Source organism: Manacus vitellinus, unplaced genomic scaffold (genome assembly GCF_001715985.3).
Source record: "Manacus vitellinus isolate BGI_N305 unplaced genomic scaffold, ASM171598v3 scaffold_4_pilon, whole genome shotgun sequence".
NCBI classification, from domain to species: Eukaryota; Metazoa; Chordata; class Aves; order Passeriformes; family Pipridae; genus Manacus; species Manacus vitellinus.
Window position 1 is genome coordinate 37,516,702 of NW_021940604.1, and position 15,662 is coordinate 37,532,363.

A 15,662-nucleotide genomic window follows, 5' to 3' on the forward strand; every position below is an offset into this window, starting at 1 on the left:
AAACTGAGTTCATCACATAAGACTAGTTATACTACCTCTGTTATAGATATGAGCAAATCTTCTGATAACTTCATGTTAACAAAATAATATACTTTTAAAAATGAGGTGACCCTAGTTATAAGTCACAAACAATGACCCACAGGTTCATTGTTCACAGTCTGACCATGGAAACCACTGTTGTACCACTTTATTTTATTTTTATTTTACTTCTATTATTAAATTGTGAGCTTTAAAACACAGGCAAGACAGCCCCTAAGAAGTGATGAGGATGGGCAGTGGTTAACAGTGTACAGAAAATGTGATCTAGTACAAGTAGCTGTACTGTTAAACAAGCAAACAACAGACATATATTATTAAAAGTCATCTTTAATAGAATTTAAAAATAGCTATTGCAAACTTTATTTGAGGAAAATAAACCAATTACAATTTTCCAAAATCCTTTAAAACAGTCTAGTTCCTTAGCATTTATTATTTGAAAAGACAGAAGCGATTTGCATAGCTGGCATGTTAATTCACCTCTGTTTGTTCAAAACAGCTCATAAAAGCATTATTTTTCTACCATTTTTGATTTGATCAAAAGTGGAAATGTGTATGATGAACCTACCCTACACCAAAATGGGTATCTGACCATGTCTAAAGGCAGCCAAAAATTCTAGTTTAAATTGCTTAAGGCCTGATATAGAAAAAAGAAGAGATGTGCTATTCAGTGGGACAGCTAATGTATGGTACATTATACCTGCTTATATACTTCCTGTGAGCCAGCAATTTTATATTTCCTTCCTTGTATTTAGTACTCCACATAACCTAACAATACAAAAACCCATAACAAAAAAAACCTAGTTCATAATATAACATCATAAGATCTAAGCAAGGCTGATGAAGTTTTTGGGTAACCAGTAAGAAACACTGAAATAAAATGTGTGATTTTTAAAGATAAATCTTACACTGGAGTTCTGGTGACTCAAAAGCAGTATGTAAGGAGTTAATGCTCATATGCATCTGGAAACAAGCTATTCATAGGAAAAATAGTCACTGGATTGATCTAATACAGCACAGTCAGCCTTTATTGTCTAGAATAGCATTAGTGCAATGGTATTTCCATATGGCACACAAAAATACAACAACCCGAATGACAAACGACATGGAAGTGAAATATTTTGATATGGGGAAAAGGAGACATAACTGCTGTTATATTTTTGACATAAATTACTAGTCAGAATGTCTAATTTCAAAATCTTCAAATCACAAAGAGATGGTTCACTGCATAAAGATTTATGGTAGAAGAAGAAAGGTTGTAACAAAAATATTATTGTTCATTAGAATTAAAACTGAATAATCTGTGTTTGAGATAGAAAAATTATGCCATCAGGCACTAGTTCTAATATATTCTTTCCTAAAAACCTAACTGTATTTTAAAAAATCTAACATCACACAATGTTGTTGGTTTGGGCACTTTGTGGAAATCTTGAGTTTAATTGCACATACACTGCACACTGTAGCACACTGCAGCCTATAGTGATTTTGTATATGCATATGCTTTCTACACGAACCAACTTAAACCAAATATTTTCAATATTCATATCAACTTGAACATCACTTTTGGAGAAATATTGCTAGGATAATATTTTGGAAACTGAATAAAACCAATTTTTGCATCTTAGGCTTGACTTTCAACAGCAACTTTCAAGACAAAAGAGAGGCGCACATTATAAGAAGGACATGGAACTGCTGGAGCAAGTCCAGAGGAGGGCCATGAAGTTGATAAGAGTACTGGAGCATCCACCCCATGAAGAGAGGCTGAGAAAGGTGGGGCTGTTCAACCTGGAGAAGAGAAGGTTGCATGGAGACCTCATAGCAACCTTCCAGTGTCTGAAAGGGGCCTACAGGGCAGCCAGAGGAGGGACTCTATCAGGAATGTTAATGACAGGACAAGGAATAATGGGTATAAACTGAAAGAAGAGAAATTTATGTTAGATATTAGGAAGACATTTTTTACTCTGTGAGTGGTGAGACCCTGGAACACGTTGCCCAGGGAGGCTGAGGATGCCCCAACCCTGGCAGTGCTCAAGGCTAGGTTGGATGAGGTCTTGAGCAACCTGGTCTGCTACCCACAGCAGGGAGGGTTGGGACTAGATGATCTTTAGAGTCCATTCCAACTCCTTAACATTCCATGATTCTGTGAACATTGGACTTTGGCTCTCATGTTTCTCCTGTACCAGTACGGCCAATTCTGCCTTTTATCACATGCCATTGATGTCCACAAGCCACAGGCTCCTGCTTGTGAAGTAAATGGGAGCATGTGGTATGGAAGCAAACTGGGAAATATCTGCACTTCTTGTGTTTGATACAAGTTGTGCCAGGGAGGTTTATTTTGGATATTAGGAAAAATTTCTTCACCAAAAGCACTATTAAGCATTGGAACAGGTTGCCCAGGGAAGTGGTGGTTTCACCATCACTGGAGGTATTTAGAAGATGTGTAGATGTGTCACTTGGAGAGAGGGTTTAGTGGTGAACTTGGCAGTGCTGGGTTAACAGTTGGACTCAATGATCTTAAAGGTCTTTTCCAACCTAAACAATTCTACAGCAGTGCTATGCTGAGAACCAAACCAGCCATCAAGCTGGCCCAGCATGCAGACTCTGAGGTGCTCTAAAGCTGTTAGGCAGCACTCATACCCTATTCTGAAAAACGTCATTTAGGATAGAAGATTTCTAGATGACACCCACCTTGAAACCTACAGAGAAAACCTCAACTAAGATCATGGATGACAGCAAAGGTAGAATTTTTGGGGGGACCTTTAAAATGCACTATGTTTTTTTCCTAGACTCCATCCGAAGTAAATGAATATTTCTTACTGACTCGATAGTGTATTAATGGCCCTGGACGCACCATACCCATTGACACCATGTGGCTGAAAAGCATAGTACCAGAGAACACTCAGGTTTCAAAGAAATAGCAATCACACAGAAATGCTCATGCAACGCAACATGAAGACTCCATCACAAAATACCTTTTCCTGACTGCTTTTAGCACCACTCCTTAACGCTCCTGAGAGACCTTGTGCTAAAGAGTTCTAAAAGATTTTTTGCTAAAAGATTTCCTATTAACTTCAGTGGGAACAAGCCCCTCTAACATCAAAAACTGACGTTACAGTGGGGGTCATATACACACTGAGCGTTTGTGTAAAAGTTCCCCCAAAATGATGAGGAAAACAAAAGAAAAGTCACTATTTCCCATAATATTCCCTGTCCACTGTTCCCTTCACTGCCAACACACATTACAAATTTTATCCTCTGCAACTCATTCAAAGCACCAGCCACAGCTGCAAAGTGATTGAAGGCACTGATGCAGGAATGTTATAGGCCACCTGTTGCAAACATTTGTTTAAAGTTATACAATGTACACTGTTCCTTTAAAATAGCTTGGTACAGAGGCAGATTTGGATGTCTGTAATGATATGCCTGCTGTATAGAAAAAAGTAAAATAAAAGAGGATGTTTTTTCTCTGAGTCCAACAATTTCCCTGATATAGTGTATTATGACTGATGTGTTTTTATGTGGTGTGCAAGGCAGCCAAAAGTAATTTAAAAACATGTGTTGTTTGTCTCAAAAACAAATGTAAGGGAATACTAGTAAAAGCTGCACTGTCCGAGACTCAGCTAAGCAGTTTAAATTTGTTTTTCTTGAAGGAAATCAGGAAGATGGGACTACATGCTAAATAGAACTAATTTCTTCTTACTATCTACTGCAAAGGAGTAATTTATCTCCAGTACATCGTGTCTAGAAAATGAGCCTCTTTATCCTAATATCAACCAGGTATCAATGTCCCTTTTAGAAGCACTACACATAGTAAAACCTGAAAGTATGTGAGCTTTGCATTCTTGAACTTATATTAAAAAGAGGCAAATGACATGTCAACACTGCTGTCCCCAAAGACAAGAGACCAGCTTTCATAGGTCACCAAGAAATCAAACCCACAGCAAAACATCCCAGTTTAGAGACTGAACGTTTTCCAAATCTTACACTCGGCACAATTCAACCTATGCTCCCATAAATGAGTAAAGAATTTGTGATGCAGAGATGTGTTTCAGTTTGTATCTTGGTTTCTTGTAGCTTTGGACCCATGTAACCAAGGGCATGGCTTACTGAGGGTCAGACCGTGCATCCTACTGAACTAAGCAGTTTCAATAAATACAGTATTACTTAATGTGGGTCAGAGCAGCACAGATGCTCTGTTAAGGCACTATTTAACTCTTCAAGGGGCTAGATCCAAAGCGTACCAAGAACAAGTGAAAAGAGTGAACTGACTACAAAGAACCAGGCTTAAGCTCTGCCAGAGAAACAGAACAGAACCCCAAATTTGTGAAAAACATTGTAAATTCTAAATATAGTTGAAATAAAACAAATAACCCCATCTAAACTAGTTCTGCAGTTAAAACTCTATACATCAGTATTAGAAGGCACTCCCAGTTCAGGAAGTTCAGGCCTCTTCCCATGCTACTACACAAAATTTCCATTGTGAACAACAGTATAGATGAGCATAAATACAAAAACATACATTTTAAGCAGAAGCAAAACTTGAATAAAAATTACTCAAGGAAAGTGTCTGCCATATTATTACATGTGCACAAATACACACTCCGTCTCAAAAAGATATGAAAGAAAGGGAATCAATAGTCTCATAATTTCTACCTCTGTTAGCTGGCATACAGCTATTAACTTCATTTTAGTAACTGTGAGTGTTATCAGCTTGGCTTTCTTATTAAAAAGAAATAAGCATTAGATGTCACAGGCAGTGTTCAAGAAGGATAAATTGGCTGCCAGACAAGGAACACGCTCATACACTCACTCAGCAGCAATAAGCTCTGAAGCCCACGTTTGCACATTCGTACAGACCTTTAATTCTCCCCACGTGCGAAAAGCAGGTTTAGGTTGTAAAAGTGCCTGCTGCTTCTCACCATCCTTCTCCTCCATCCCACTTAAGCAAAGCACTTAAGCATACAAGGATGTGCTTCAAGTTAAGCAAGCCTGTGTGTCGTTTTGCTGGACTGAATACATGCGCAGTCCATGCCTCCTAAAAGCCTCTTCCACCAACCAACAGCAGGGTGCACAGATGGCATCCAGGGCCACCAACTCACATGGCACTGAGAGCTGTAAACAGCTGTTTGGGGTCATCCCCCTTAAACTGTTGACAAGATGACACTGCAAATGCAAGACAAAAATGATGCCCCAGAGTGCCATTACTAGAAGACTTCCCAAAACCAGAAAAGGTTCAAGGTAACCTTACTCCAGTTGGCCATAAATATACACCAGCTGACACCAGCATTCTCATATGGAAAGACAATTAGGTTTGGATTTGAATAATTCTGGAAAAATGAAGTCTGTATCTTTGATGCATTTACAGTAAAACCCTTTCAGAGTAAAATGCATGAGAACATCCTGAGGCCTTATTTTCAAGCATGATTAGCTTATGAATTGGCAAAAAATCTGCCTACCTTCTCTGTAATGATAAAACAAAGAAAAAAGGAAACTGACAACTTTCTGGAGCATTCAGCAGTTTGTAGATGCAGCACTTTTTGGCTCTTGGATCTGCTCTGAAGTCGGCTTCTTTTTTTTTTCATATTATTCCCTATTAGAGCACACAGTGAAATTCAGTATTAAGTGTCATATCTTCATAACAGAACAAAGTGAGTTCTGGTACCAAGCTCCCATTGCTCTGCTTACCAACACTCCAGTGGAGAAGCAGATAGTGTTTCAGAAAAGTGAAGTAAACTAACATACACCCCTAAAAAACAAGCACAGTTGAAAGCTGGGGTAAAATTGAAGTGGGAATATGGAGCTAAGTTTATTTTTTCTCAATCTGCTTTCTCAGTAACTCTGTGCTTCTTCAGAAAATAACTTCAGTATGAAACTAACAAAGTTTTTCCAGCAGACATTTAAAGAAGTTTTCTGGCACAGCCAGAAATTTACCATATGGGCCAGCCCAGTTCTCCCTGAACACAGCAGGAGTTTGGTCACAGTAATCACTGAAGATGGGCTGGTATCTGAACATAAAATTTTCTTTGGATAATTTATGGAAACCTTAGATGTGAAACAATATGTTTCCTTTTACAGCACCCAACTGCACAGCAAGTTTACATGAAGGACAAACAGCACACAGAACAAGGAGGCCAACGAAGAGTGCTGAAGCAAGGCTGGAGAACCATCTCGGTGGCAAAGACTGCAATCCCTTTCACAAAAGTCACAAGAGGTTACACTTTGCATTACTTCTGAGTTGTAGCTCCTCACTGCTCTTCTCCCTGTTCAAAAAAGTTAGTTAACATTAATTAATGAACTTCTCAGAACTGACCAACAAACTAGCTTCACAAAGAAACCATTTTTAAAGGATGCACTGAACTCTGATGCAGACCTCATCGTACACCGCAAAATACTTCCCAGAATTAGTATTTAAGCATAGACATTAATCATTTTTCTTCACCCAGGATATATCAATATATTCAGGGAAATGCTTGTTGAAATGTACACTTTCATTGACTCAATCTCAACTGTTAGACCCAATCTGTCCACAAACCTCAGTCAAACATTTTGAAAGGAATTTTGTCCCTAACTACATGACAAAGGAATTTGGATGCTTTACCTGTCAGGTTATTGGCTATAACATTTAAGAGCTAGGTCTCTCATTACTGATGGTTTCTCTTTCTATCATATTTGGGAGCTTGAGCTTCCTGAATCTGGGACTGCTTACCTGCCCTAGCTCCTGCTCCTGTACTTTACTCTCCCATTCACTGAAGGGTTGCTACAGAGCCAAACAGATTAGAAGTCTGAAAAATCATATTCATTTCAAAAACATCAATGCATGGTAATTGCTCACAGAACAAGCTTTTGCAAAGTTTTTTTCCCCTAGTGTGGTGGTTTGTTTTGTTGTTTTTTTTTTTGAAGGTTTTCATTCCAGCTAGGGACCTTGCAATTTCTTTTTTTATTAGTAGTATTTTTAAACTGAAATTATATTCAGTTTCATTTCAAGCCTCAAAATACTAAAAAAATATAATAAAATATACAGCTTTATGAGCCCAAATGCTTTCCAAACAGTAAAAACAAACTAGTTCTAAACTGTCAGGTAAGAGAATACTGCTGTACTGGCATCCAAGCCAGCTCTTATACCCATGACAGTTGTACTACTGCCACACTGACATCATATTTTTGATAAATGCCAGAGCATGAGAGCTCCTTAGACATCTCCTAACTCTGAATATGACATGAATCTGACTGTCACTAATCACATAAAATATAGTCCCACAACTTGGGTCACCAACAACAGTGATGGAAAATCATTAAAATAAAATAAAAGCAAATTCCTGTATTAGGTAGGAAGGAGTTCTCTCAGGAGAACTCAGAATCATGAGATATGTATATATGTTAACCAATAATATGTCTATGGTATATAGTAATAAGAATGGTATCTTGTAAAATAATATTTGAAATAAATAACTTCCTTGAAGTCAAAGCTTTCTATTTCAGCACTGATTATGTCATGCAAGTTTTTGTTCTCACAGATATTAATTAATATATTTAAATTTGTATTAGTTAATTAATTGAGAATTTATGGACCACAGTTATTTAAATATAATAAAAATATTTCACATGTGCATTTATATGTAACTTTGTAATACACATATTCATTAGCCTATCTAATGGTGTTTTTCTAACCGATTAGGTCCTGAGCGCTTCTCCTAGGAACTGAAGTATGTGGAATTTAATTTTGGCCATGGACGCTAAGTGTTATGTGTTTGTTTCAAATAAAAACTTGATGTAATTCTTTAAGCCACATCAGGCCTTAAAACATGCTCTACTTTAATGGACTGTGTAGTTACATTCACTAATTTCCCATTTTGCTTTAAAATTCTGTGATTGAACAAGCATTTCAGCCTACATAGAATAAATGCAATCTTCACCTAGCTACAGTAGCACACTTCATAGCATATTTGGTTGTCTTTTGTATTGTGCTAAAACAAACTAACATGAAAAAAATTGCCTATACAACTTTTTTATGCCTTATCTCAAAACAAGCCCAAATCCTTAACAATGTTCCAACTGGTTGGTGTAATGAAAACCTAATATCTTCTGCAGCAGTTTGTAATCTTTCTTTGCTATTCATTTTACCCAAGAATTTCATACATCTTTCCCTTTCTCCAAAACACACACTCTACACACAAAAAACAAACAAACAGACAAACAAAAAACTTTGAAACTGTTCTTCCAACATACATCTTTATTAGATAGCTATAGAAACCAAAACACTGGCATTTTCTCCAGTGAAGGATTCTTAGTTTGAGCATGAAACAGATGGTAAAGCTACTTGAGAGAGAATCTTTAACTTGATAAGTGAACTACAGTGAAGTTCCTGCTTCATTTTGGTAACTTTGGGAACACACTGGGCCAAACTGAAGCCAATTTATATCAGCTGACAACTAAGTTATGACAACTCACACCAGCTGAGGAACCAACCCATTAGGACAATAAAAATATATATGGGAAAACACTATTTGTTAAGAAATTGGGCATGTCAATGTCCAAAAAGGATGAACTTTAATGAAAATAAGTCAACTTCAGTTTAATGTGGCTTTCTCTTCAATAAAATTTATTCTATTTTCATAAAAAAACCTTTATTTTAAACTTCTGAATCACTAAGTCCTGTTTGAAATGTCTGACACTTACTAGGTTCATAGTAATCCACCACAGTCACTGAAGCATCTTGGATATTTGCCACTTTGAAGTCTCTTGTAGACGGAATATCCACACAAACCTGTGTTGCATTTAGCTAGAAAAACAGGAGAGAAATATCCTGAGAACCCTGGTGGTGGTTTCACGGAAGAGGTAAGGACTTTTAGCTCAGCAGTAGTCCTTTTCTAAAGACTTGGAGTCAGGATGCATATAAAGATGCTTATCTTATTTGTAGTCATCTCAGTCAAACTCCAGCCTTCTTGAAATGTCTGCCTTCTTATACATTATTTTTAAGAGACTTAATTTAGAAACCCCTTACAAATACAACTGAATGGTACCTATCCAATTAGTCTCACTAAAAAAAAGTGGAACTATTAATTCAATGTGAATAGCAGATGTTGATTTCCTCAAAGAATACAATCATAATGTCTTTCCAAATTTAAGCCAAACAATGTCTGAGTCAAGATTAACATCACTACAAACACATTTTTTTGTTATTTTCAACTTACAGAGTCTAAGTATAGGTTGACTTTTCCATTGTCTTTTTCCATCTTCTTAACTGTATTGTCTAATGGAACAAAATCTGGTGACACAGAGAAACCACTGAGTAAGCCAACCTCCATGAGGACCATACCACTACGGGAAGCTGTGCCTGAACCAAAGTACCTTTTCAAAACACAGAGACAAAGAAACTTTTAGAAGAAATACAGTAGCCCACTCTCCAAAGACAGTGTTGGATCTTCACATCTCAACTACAGAAGTAATAATGTTTAAGAATACTTAGGAAACAAATGGAACAAAACTCTGACAAGAAAATTTCTAATTATAACAAGCTAATACTTCATTTCTCAATTATTTTGCCTGTTAATTTCAACCACATATGCAAAAGCAGGTTCAGCACAGACAAAACTACAGTACATGAGTCATATGAGAGACTACACTGACACAGGAGGATTTTTCTTTTGACATCTATAAGTGCAGGTTTACATCAACAATACACAGGAAATATTGCAATTACACATGCTTCAAAAGAAGCAATTAAGAAAAGCTGTAGGAATTCTTGTACTGAAATACACATATTTCCTCTTATGAATGCATTGTTTCGCCTTTATTCATTTTGGAGGGTGAGATGAAACTATACAACAAAAAAGTCTCCCAAACCTTTTTAGATTTCCTTCACAGCAATTGATGGTTCCATTAACAAAGTCATTATCAGATTATTTTTCAAAGTTTCAGTTTTAAAATGCGTAGCTATGTTATTAACCCAGATTTGAAAAAAAGATTTAATAAGTTAAGTTTATTTTTCCTGAATAATGTTTATTATTACATCTTCTTCCAATGTGAAAATCAGATGCTGGACTAAAAAGGTTTGCTCTATTGAGCAAGCCTTACCTACCATGGTGCACAACACATGTAGAAAAATTTTATGGTGCTCCTTGCTACAAGTGATATCTGCAAAAGATGGTACTGCTTTAAATAAAGTAGGTGACAGAAGAGTTTCCCCTGCCTTAGCATGGAGGGTAAATGATTATTGTTACACTAAAATAGAAGTGTCTCCAATCCTCATTTTGAAAGCCTGACAGTAGCTGAAAGTAATTAAACTATTTCTCTGTAGAGTTGGATAGCTTATAAAAAAAAAAATGAGGGAAGAGTTACTTTCAAAGTAATGCTGTTCAGCCTGACAGCATGGCTGATTCAATGCAGATACAACTTTGAAAGAAACACAGCACAACTGCTGACTTCACTTGGCTCATAAGATTAGAAACAAATGAAACCATCTGTTGGATGATGTGCTGTGCCAAAGTAGCTGCTATTGAAAACAAATAACTGAATTGGAACTGGATGTAATTATTTCTGCATAATTACCAATAAGAGGAGAGTAAAATACCCGTGTTGTCTAGCCAGCGTGGGGTGCTACTAAAATACCAACAGGCAACCAAACCAGCTTGATACTGTCAAGGAGTGACTTAGATATACGCTTATAAGTTATGAGGATTTGGTTGTCTTAACAAGGAAGAGAGGTAGCCTTGGGCATGGGTCTCTTCGACTCCATGGTCTCTTAAAAAAGGGAAAAAATTGACCATGCAAGAATGAGCACTAAGAAAGACTTGAAGCTTGTACCTGAAGAAAACTGAGCATGTTTTCAGATGCATCTTATGTTTCAGCTCTTCAGCAATATGAGATACGGGTAAGACCCTTTCAGAGATGATGTAAAGAGGAGAAAACAACACCAAGCTAGTGTAGGCAGAAAGCAGAAACAAGAGAGTAAGTAGAGACATCAGTGATCAGCTTCTCATGTCTGGAAAAGGTATGCAGGCAATAAGACTGCAAAGGAATAGGCACCCCCTAGGTATTTGCTTCCCAGACAGTGAGTTAGCTCCTCTAATTAAGAACCACTTCAATTTGAGTGAGACATCATCTGCTCCACAGTCTTAAGTGATACCCCGTGGAGACAACCACGGCCAACCGCTATCAAGCTGGTTGAAAGAAGGTGGATATTCTACAGATTAGAGAAACTAAAAAACTGTGAAGTTGCAGTATCTAACTATGTATATCCACAGCTAGATGCATATGCACAGCTAGACTATGCATACTCACTGGTTGATATTTCAGCAATCTTTCTGTATTTGCCTCCTTTGGTTTCTCTATTAGAAAGCCACATCATGTTGTAAAGATCATAAGTAGAGCAACTTTAAATTAATTCAGGAATATAAATAAGGCATATATTAGGTACAATTTATAGGGAAAAAAAGTAGAAAAGGATGATGGCTGATCCATCAAGTTAAGCAACCAGAGATGAAGTCTTAGACTAAGGAATAGAAACAGATTTACTAGAAGTTATACCAGTTCACTTTCAATGATAAGAGCTGATGGATCACAATGTTCCAAATAGTCTCTTGAGGAAGTTTTTTTTAATGTCACTAGATTTCCTGCTATCCTTTGAACACTTTATAATTAGAGCATCGTCATCATTCTAGAGCCTTCCTGGAGAGACAGAGCACTTCTTGTCTGTATTTTTGAAGTAAAGGTCTTGGAAAGTCTGATTGCTTCAAAAACTTACTCCAGACCCAGCATATAAGCCCTTTACATGTCAGGAGTTTGTGCTAGACTTTAGAATGCTGTCGACGCTCCATAGAAAGTTTTAAAAGAGAACAAGCCCATTCTATTTCAAGAGCTCTCATGTATTCTAGTGTCTCTGCCCACCATCCGTGTCACTGAACTGGATACCACAGACAGATAAAAACAGAGCTCTGGCTTTATGCCTGCTGGCTACTTCCCAGATTAAATCAATTCTCCGTACTGAAATGACATTCTCTATAGCTGATTATTTGTATGATGGTGTCACCTACAGGCTCCATCTCTAGTTCACAGTTCCCTTGTGGTAATCAGAGCATAAAAGAAGTTCTAGACATATGGTGTTCAAAGTTTAAATAAACAGCAAAAAGAGGGTGTGGATGAAAGGAATGCCAGAGTAATCATGCTGGATCAGGTAGTATTTTGCAAATCTTGCATTTACAAAGAACCCATTATAACATCACAAGGAGAAAACAGTGTTTCAAGAGGAAGTATTCACAAACAGATGAAATCCTTAAATACAAAGAATGTAATCATTTCAACATTCTTGTAGATAATAAAAGATAGAAGATAAAAAAACATATATAGAGAGATACAATGTCCTATAGGGTTTTCTATGAAATATGCAGTGGTCTTTAACTACAAGAGGAAATGCATACTGAAGAAACAGTCAGAGGACAAATACCTTCATATATTCCTTTTAAATATATGTATAAAGCAAGTTAAATTGAGGCACAAAGCCATCAAAGAAGCAACTTGGTTTAATGACTGGCTGACCTAGGAATATGCAATATGACTGTTCGATGTCACCTGTTCTCATCTGATCCAAATTCTATTCAGGTAACATCTGGTGGCTGTTCTGTGGTCTCTGAGATGATACTTAAGCATCTCAGCTCAGTTCTTAGTAGGTGATTACCAAACAAGAAACATCCCAGATGCACACACACAGCCCCACATCCCTCATCCTCCTCCCCCTTATTCAGTAGAAAGAACAGAGTTAGCCTGGCTGGAAAACCTGTTTCAAACCTACAATAATGCTTATATTGTATTCTATTACCAAATTCATAACTACTGGTAAATGAAAGACCACAAAGTTACTTGCACAATAATGCACATCCACAGTTGAATTTACCACTATGTAAATACAGATTTTGACTCCTCCCAAAATTGTTCTGAGCCAAGTATCTAATTCTGGATCAAAAGCAAAGGATTCTCTTCATGAAAGGTAAGAGTAATAGGCCATTTTCATGGTTTGCTACTATAAGTCAGAATGTGGAAGACATTGGTTCAATTTTCAAGTCCACACACAGTCTTCCATATAGCTCGGAAGCACTTGTACCAAAGAAGCCTCTGAGTTTTTTGTCATATTTCACACAGACTTTTCCACATATACTTAATGTTTAAGGCACCAGTATCTTTACACTTATCAGTAAAAAAAAAAAAATCACCTGGCCAGCAAAAATTGACTTACGAGTTGCTTCTTAACTATTGCCATTTTTACAAAGTAATTTTTATTCTCTTTATTGATACATTTACATCCTATATTTTAGTAAATTCAGACAAACAAATGGATAATTTAGTTCATTTAAAATAATCTAAAAGTTGTATAGACAAAGATGTCTATGAGATGCTCCAATTGATTTACCTACCTTGTGCACACATTCAAGGTCAAATGGTTTTTATCATCTTTGTCATCCTTTACATCAACATTCAAGTCAAAGGCTTCTTGCTTTTGGACATATCTGAGCCTCTGATCAGTGTGTTTTGTGTTGTACATAACATTGAGCTGCGGATTACAAGTACAGACATTAGATGACATATGTAAGGTAAACCAGTGTGCTTACAATACAAAGTTTCTAACAGTATAACACCAGAGGAGTGTTCCCATGTGACAAGATACATGGACTTGTACAGTTGCACACGGACTCGTACATCTGACAGCTGCATACATGAGATCCATAGGAATTCTCAGAAAGAAATATCCTTTCTGAACACTTCATAATGCAGCAGAACCAATGCAATTAGGAGGACACAACTGAGGCAAACACAAGGGAGCTCTAGGACAACCATCAATTTTCTCCCTAGTAGCTGGTTTATAATGTATGCAGTTGCTTCCTGACAGTGTGAACTGGGATGAATAAAGGGTGTTGGTCAGGGACTGGGTTAGAAGAGGCAGGCTGTACATAAAAGCAGAGCATGAGCAGATACATAGCGTATGTACAGAATATGTCTTCAGTCTTCATGTCACTGCATTGATACACTCAAAACAGATGAGTAATAGCACATTAGTCCAAACTCAGAACACCACAGCTTTCTTGCAGTTAAATAGTTTCATTTGGTTCATCCGTACAAAGACAAAGCTACAGATTTGGTCTACCTCAAGGACGGAGCTCTCACCATTTCTGCTTAGCAAGAAGCTCTGCTAAGCAAGACTAGTAAGGAAGTGTGACAGGATGTCCAGTGCAGGACAGTAACATTAATATAAAACAAGCTTATTTGTTAAGACACAGTTTGAAGAGCTTCCAATTTTTCTAGTATAGACATGCATAAGAAGTTTGAAACAATGGCAGAAGAGTGGTAAAACCAGAAATTCTTAAAACAGACCTCTATATCCTACAAAACTACCAATGCCAACAGCCAAAGCAGAAAAACCAAAGCTGAAATTAAGCAAACAATGAGTACTCTCATGGTATCAGCCATGACAGAATATCGTGTACTGACTACAGAATTGAACTTGATGAGATAAATAAGCAGCTGAATCATTAACTGCAGTGTTTCCTTAAAACTCTCTTAGTTCCAGACTGGAGGATCAAAAATGTGACAGCAATTTTCAAAACAGTACTGGAGGTCTAAAAAGCTGTGAATATCAAGTAAACTCAGTATCTGTACCAAAAAATGCTGTCAAAACTATAATAAAGAGTCAAACTAGTGGACAAATGAGTAAATATGACACCTTGGAGATTAGGCTGCTGCTATAAACCCCCCAGCTACCTGAATCAAACAAAAAAACATGTATAATGCAGCTCTATCTAGTATAAGCTACCTGGATGTTACACTGGCATGAAGCTGGTTAGGAAGCTTACTAAACAAAGGTACGAAATGAAATGAAGCTGCCAAGGGATAAAGTGCTGTTAAAAGACAAGAATAGAAAGTGGGAAGAAATGTTCATACATGAAAGGAGCAAAGTCCTAAAATAATCTGTGCTTGGTGACCAGTACTAAACATATCAATAAACGACCTGATGTGATAAGGTTTGCTGATAGTTTATTTGCAGTAGTAAAGACTAGACTTACTGTTAAGAGTTGAAAAAAACCAGAATTTTTATGTACATAATAATGGGCTTTGCTGGTACTACTTGATCTGTTCACCATTTAAGAAGTGGTAAAATAGATGGAAATTCAGCCATAAACAAGTAAGGTGGAAGACAGACATAGTAAAGGTGTACAGAATGATGACTTCCATGATTTTGCACCAATCCCTTATCTACTGAGTGGTCCATCCATCAAATCCATTTTTCTCCAGTTTAGAGATCAGGATGTGCAAGATAGCGTAAAGTCCTTTGCACAAGTCCAGGTAGATGATGTCTGTTGCTCAGACATCAACCTGTCACATGCTATCAACCTGTCACAGAAGGCCTAAAAATTTGTCAGGCACAGTTAGCACTTAGTAAAGCCATTTTGGCTGTCACCAATCACTGCCTTATTTCCAATGTGCCTTAGCATAGTTTCCAGGAGAATCTGCTCCATGATCTTGCCAGGCACCAAAGCAAGACCAACTGGCCTGTAGTTCCACAGTTTTTTCCTGTTTAAAAAATGGGTGTTATATTTCCCCTTTTCCAGTCAGTGGGAACTGCACTGGACTGCCATGAC

The 15,662-nt window shown here is 37.2% G+C and overlaps 1 protein-coding gene across 1 annotated transcript in view; it reads right to left on the minus strand.

The window, feature by feature from the left end:
• Positions 1 to 1,766: 1,766 nt before the first annotated feature.
• CD109 (CD109 molecule) overlaps positions 1,767 to 15,662 on the minus strand; it is a 76,992-nt gene continuing 63,096 nt past the window's right edge. The window contains exons 30-33 of the mRNA XM_029962831.1: positions 13,443 to 13,579; positions 9,228 to 9,384; positions 8,713 to 8,815; positions 1,767 to 6,296 (exon numbers count right to left, since the gene is read on the minus strand). Of these exons, the coding sequence (XP_029818691.1) occupies positions 6,106 to 6,296; positions 8,713 to 8,815; positions 9,228 to 9,384; positions 13,443 to 13,579 (588 nt within the window). The 3' untranslated portion in view covers positions 1,767 to 6,105. The remainder of the gene's footprint in view (positions 6,297 to 8,712; positions 8,816 to 9,227; positions 9,385 to 13,442; positions 13,580 to 15,662) is intronic.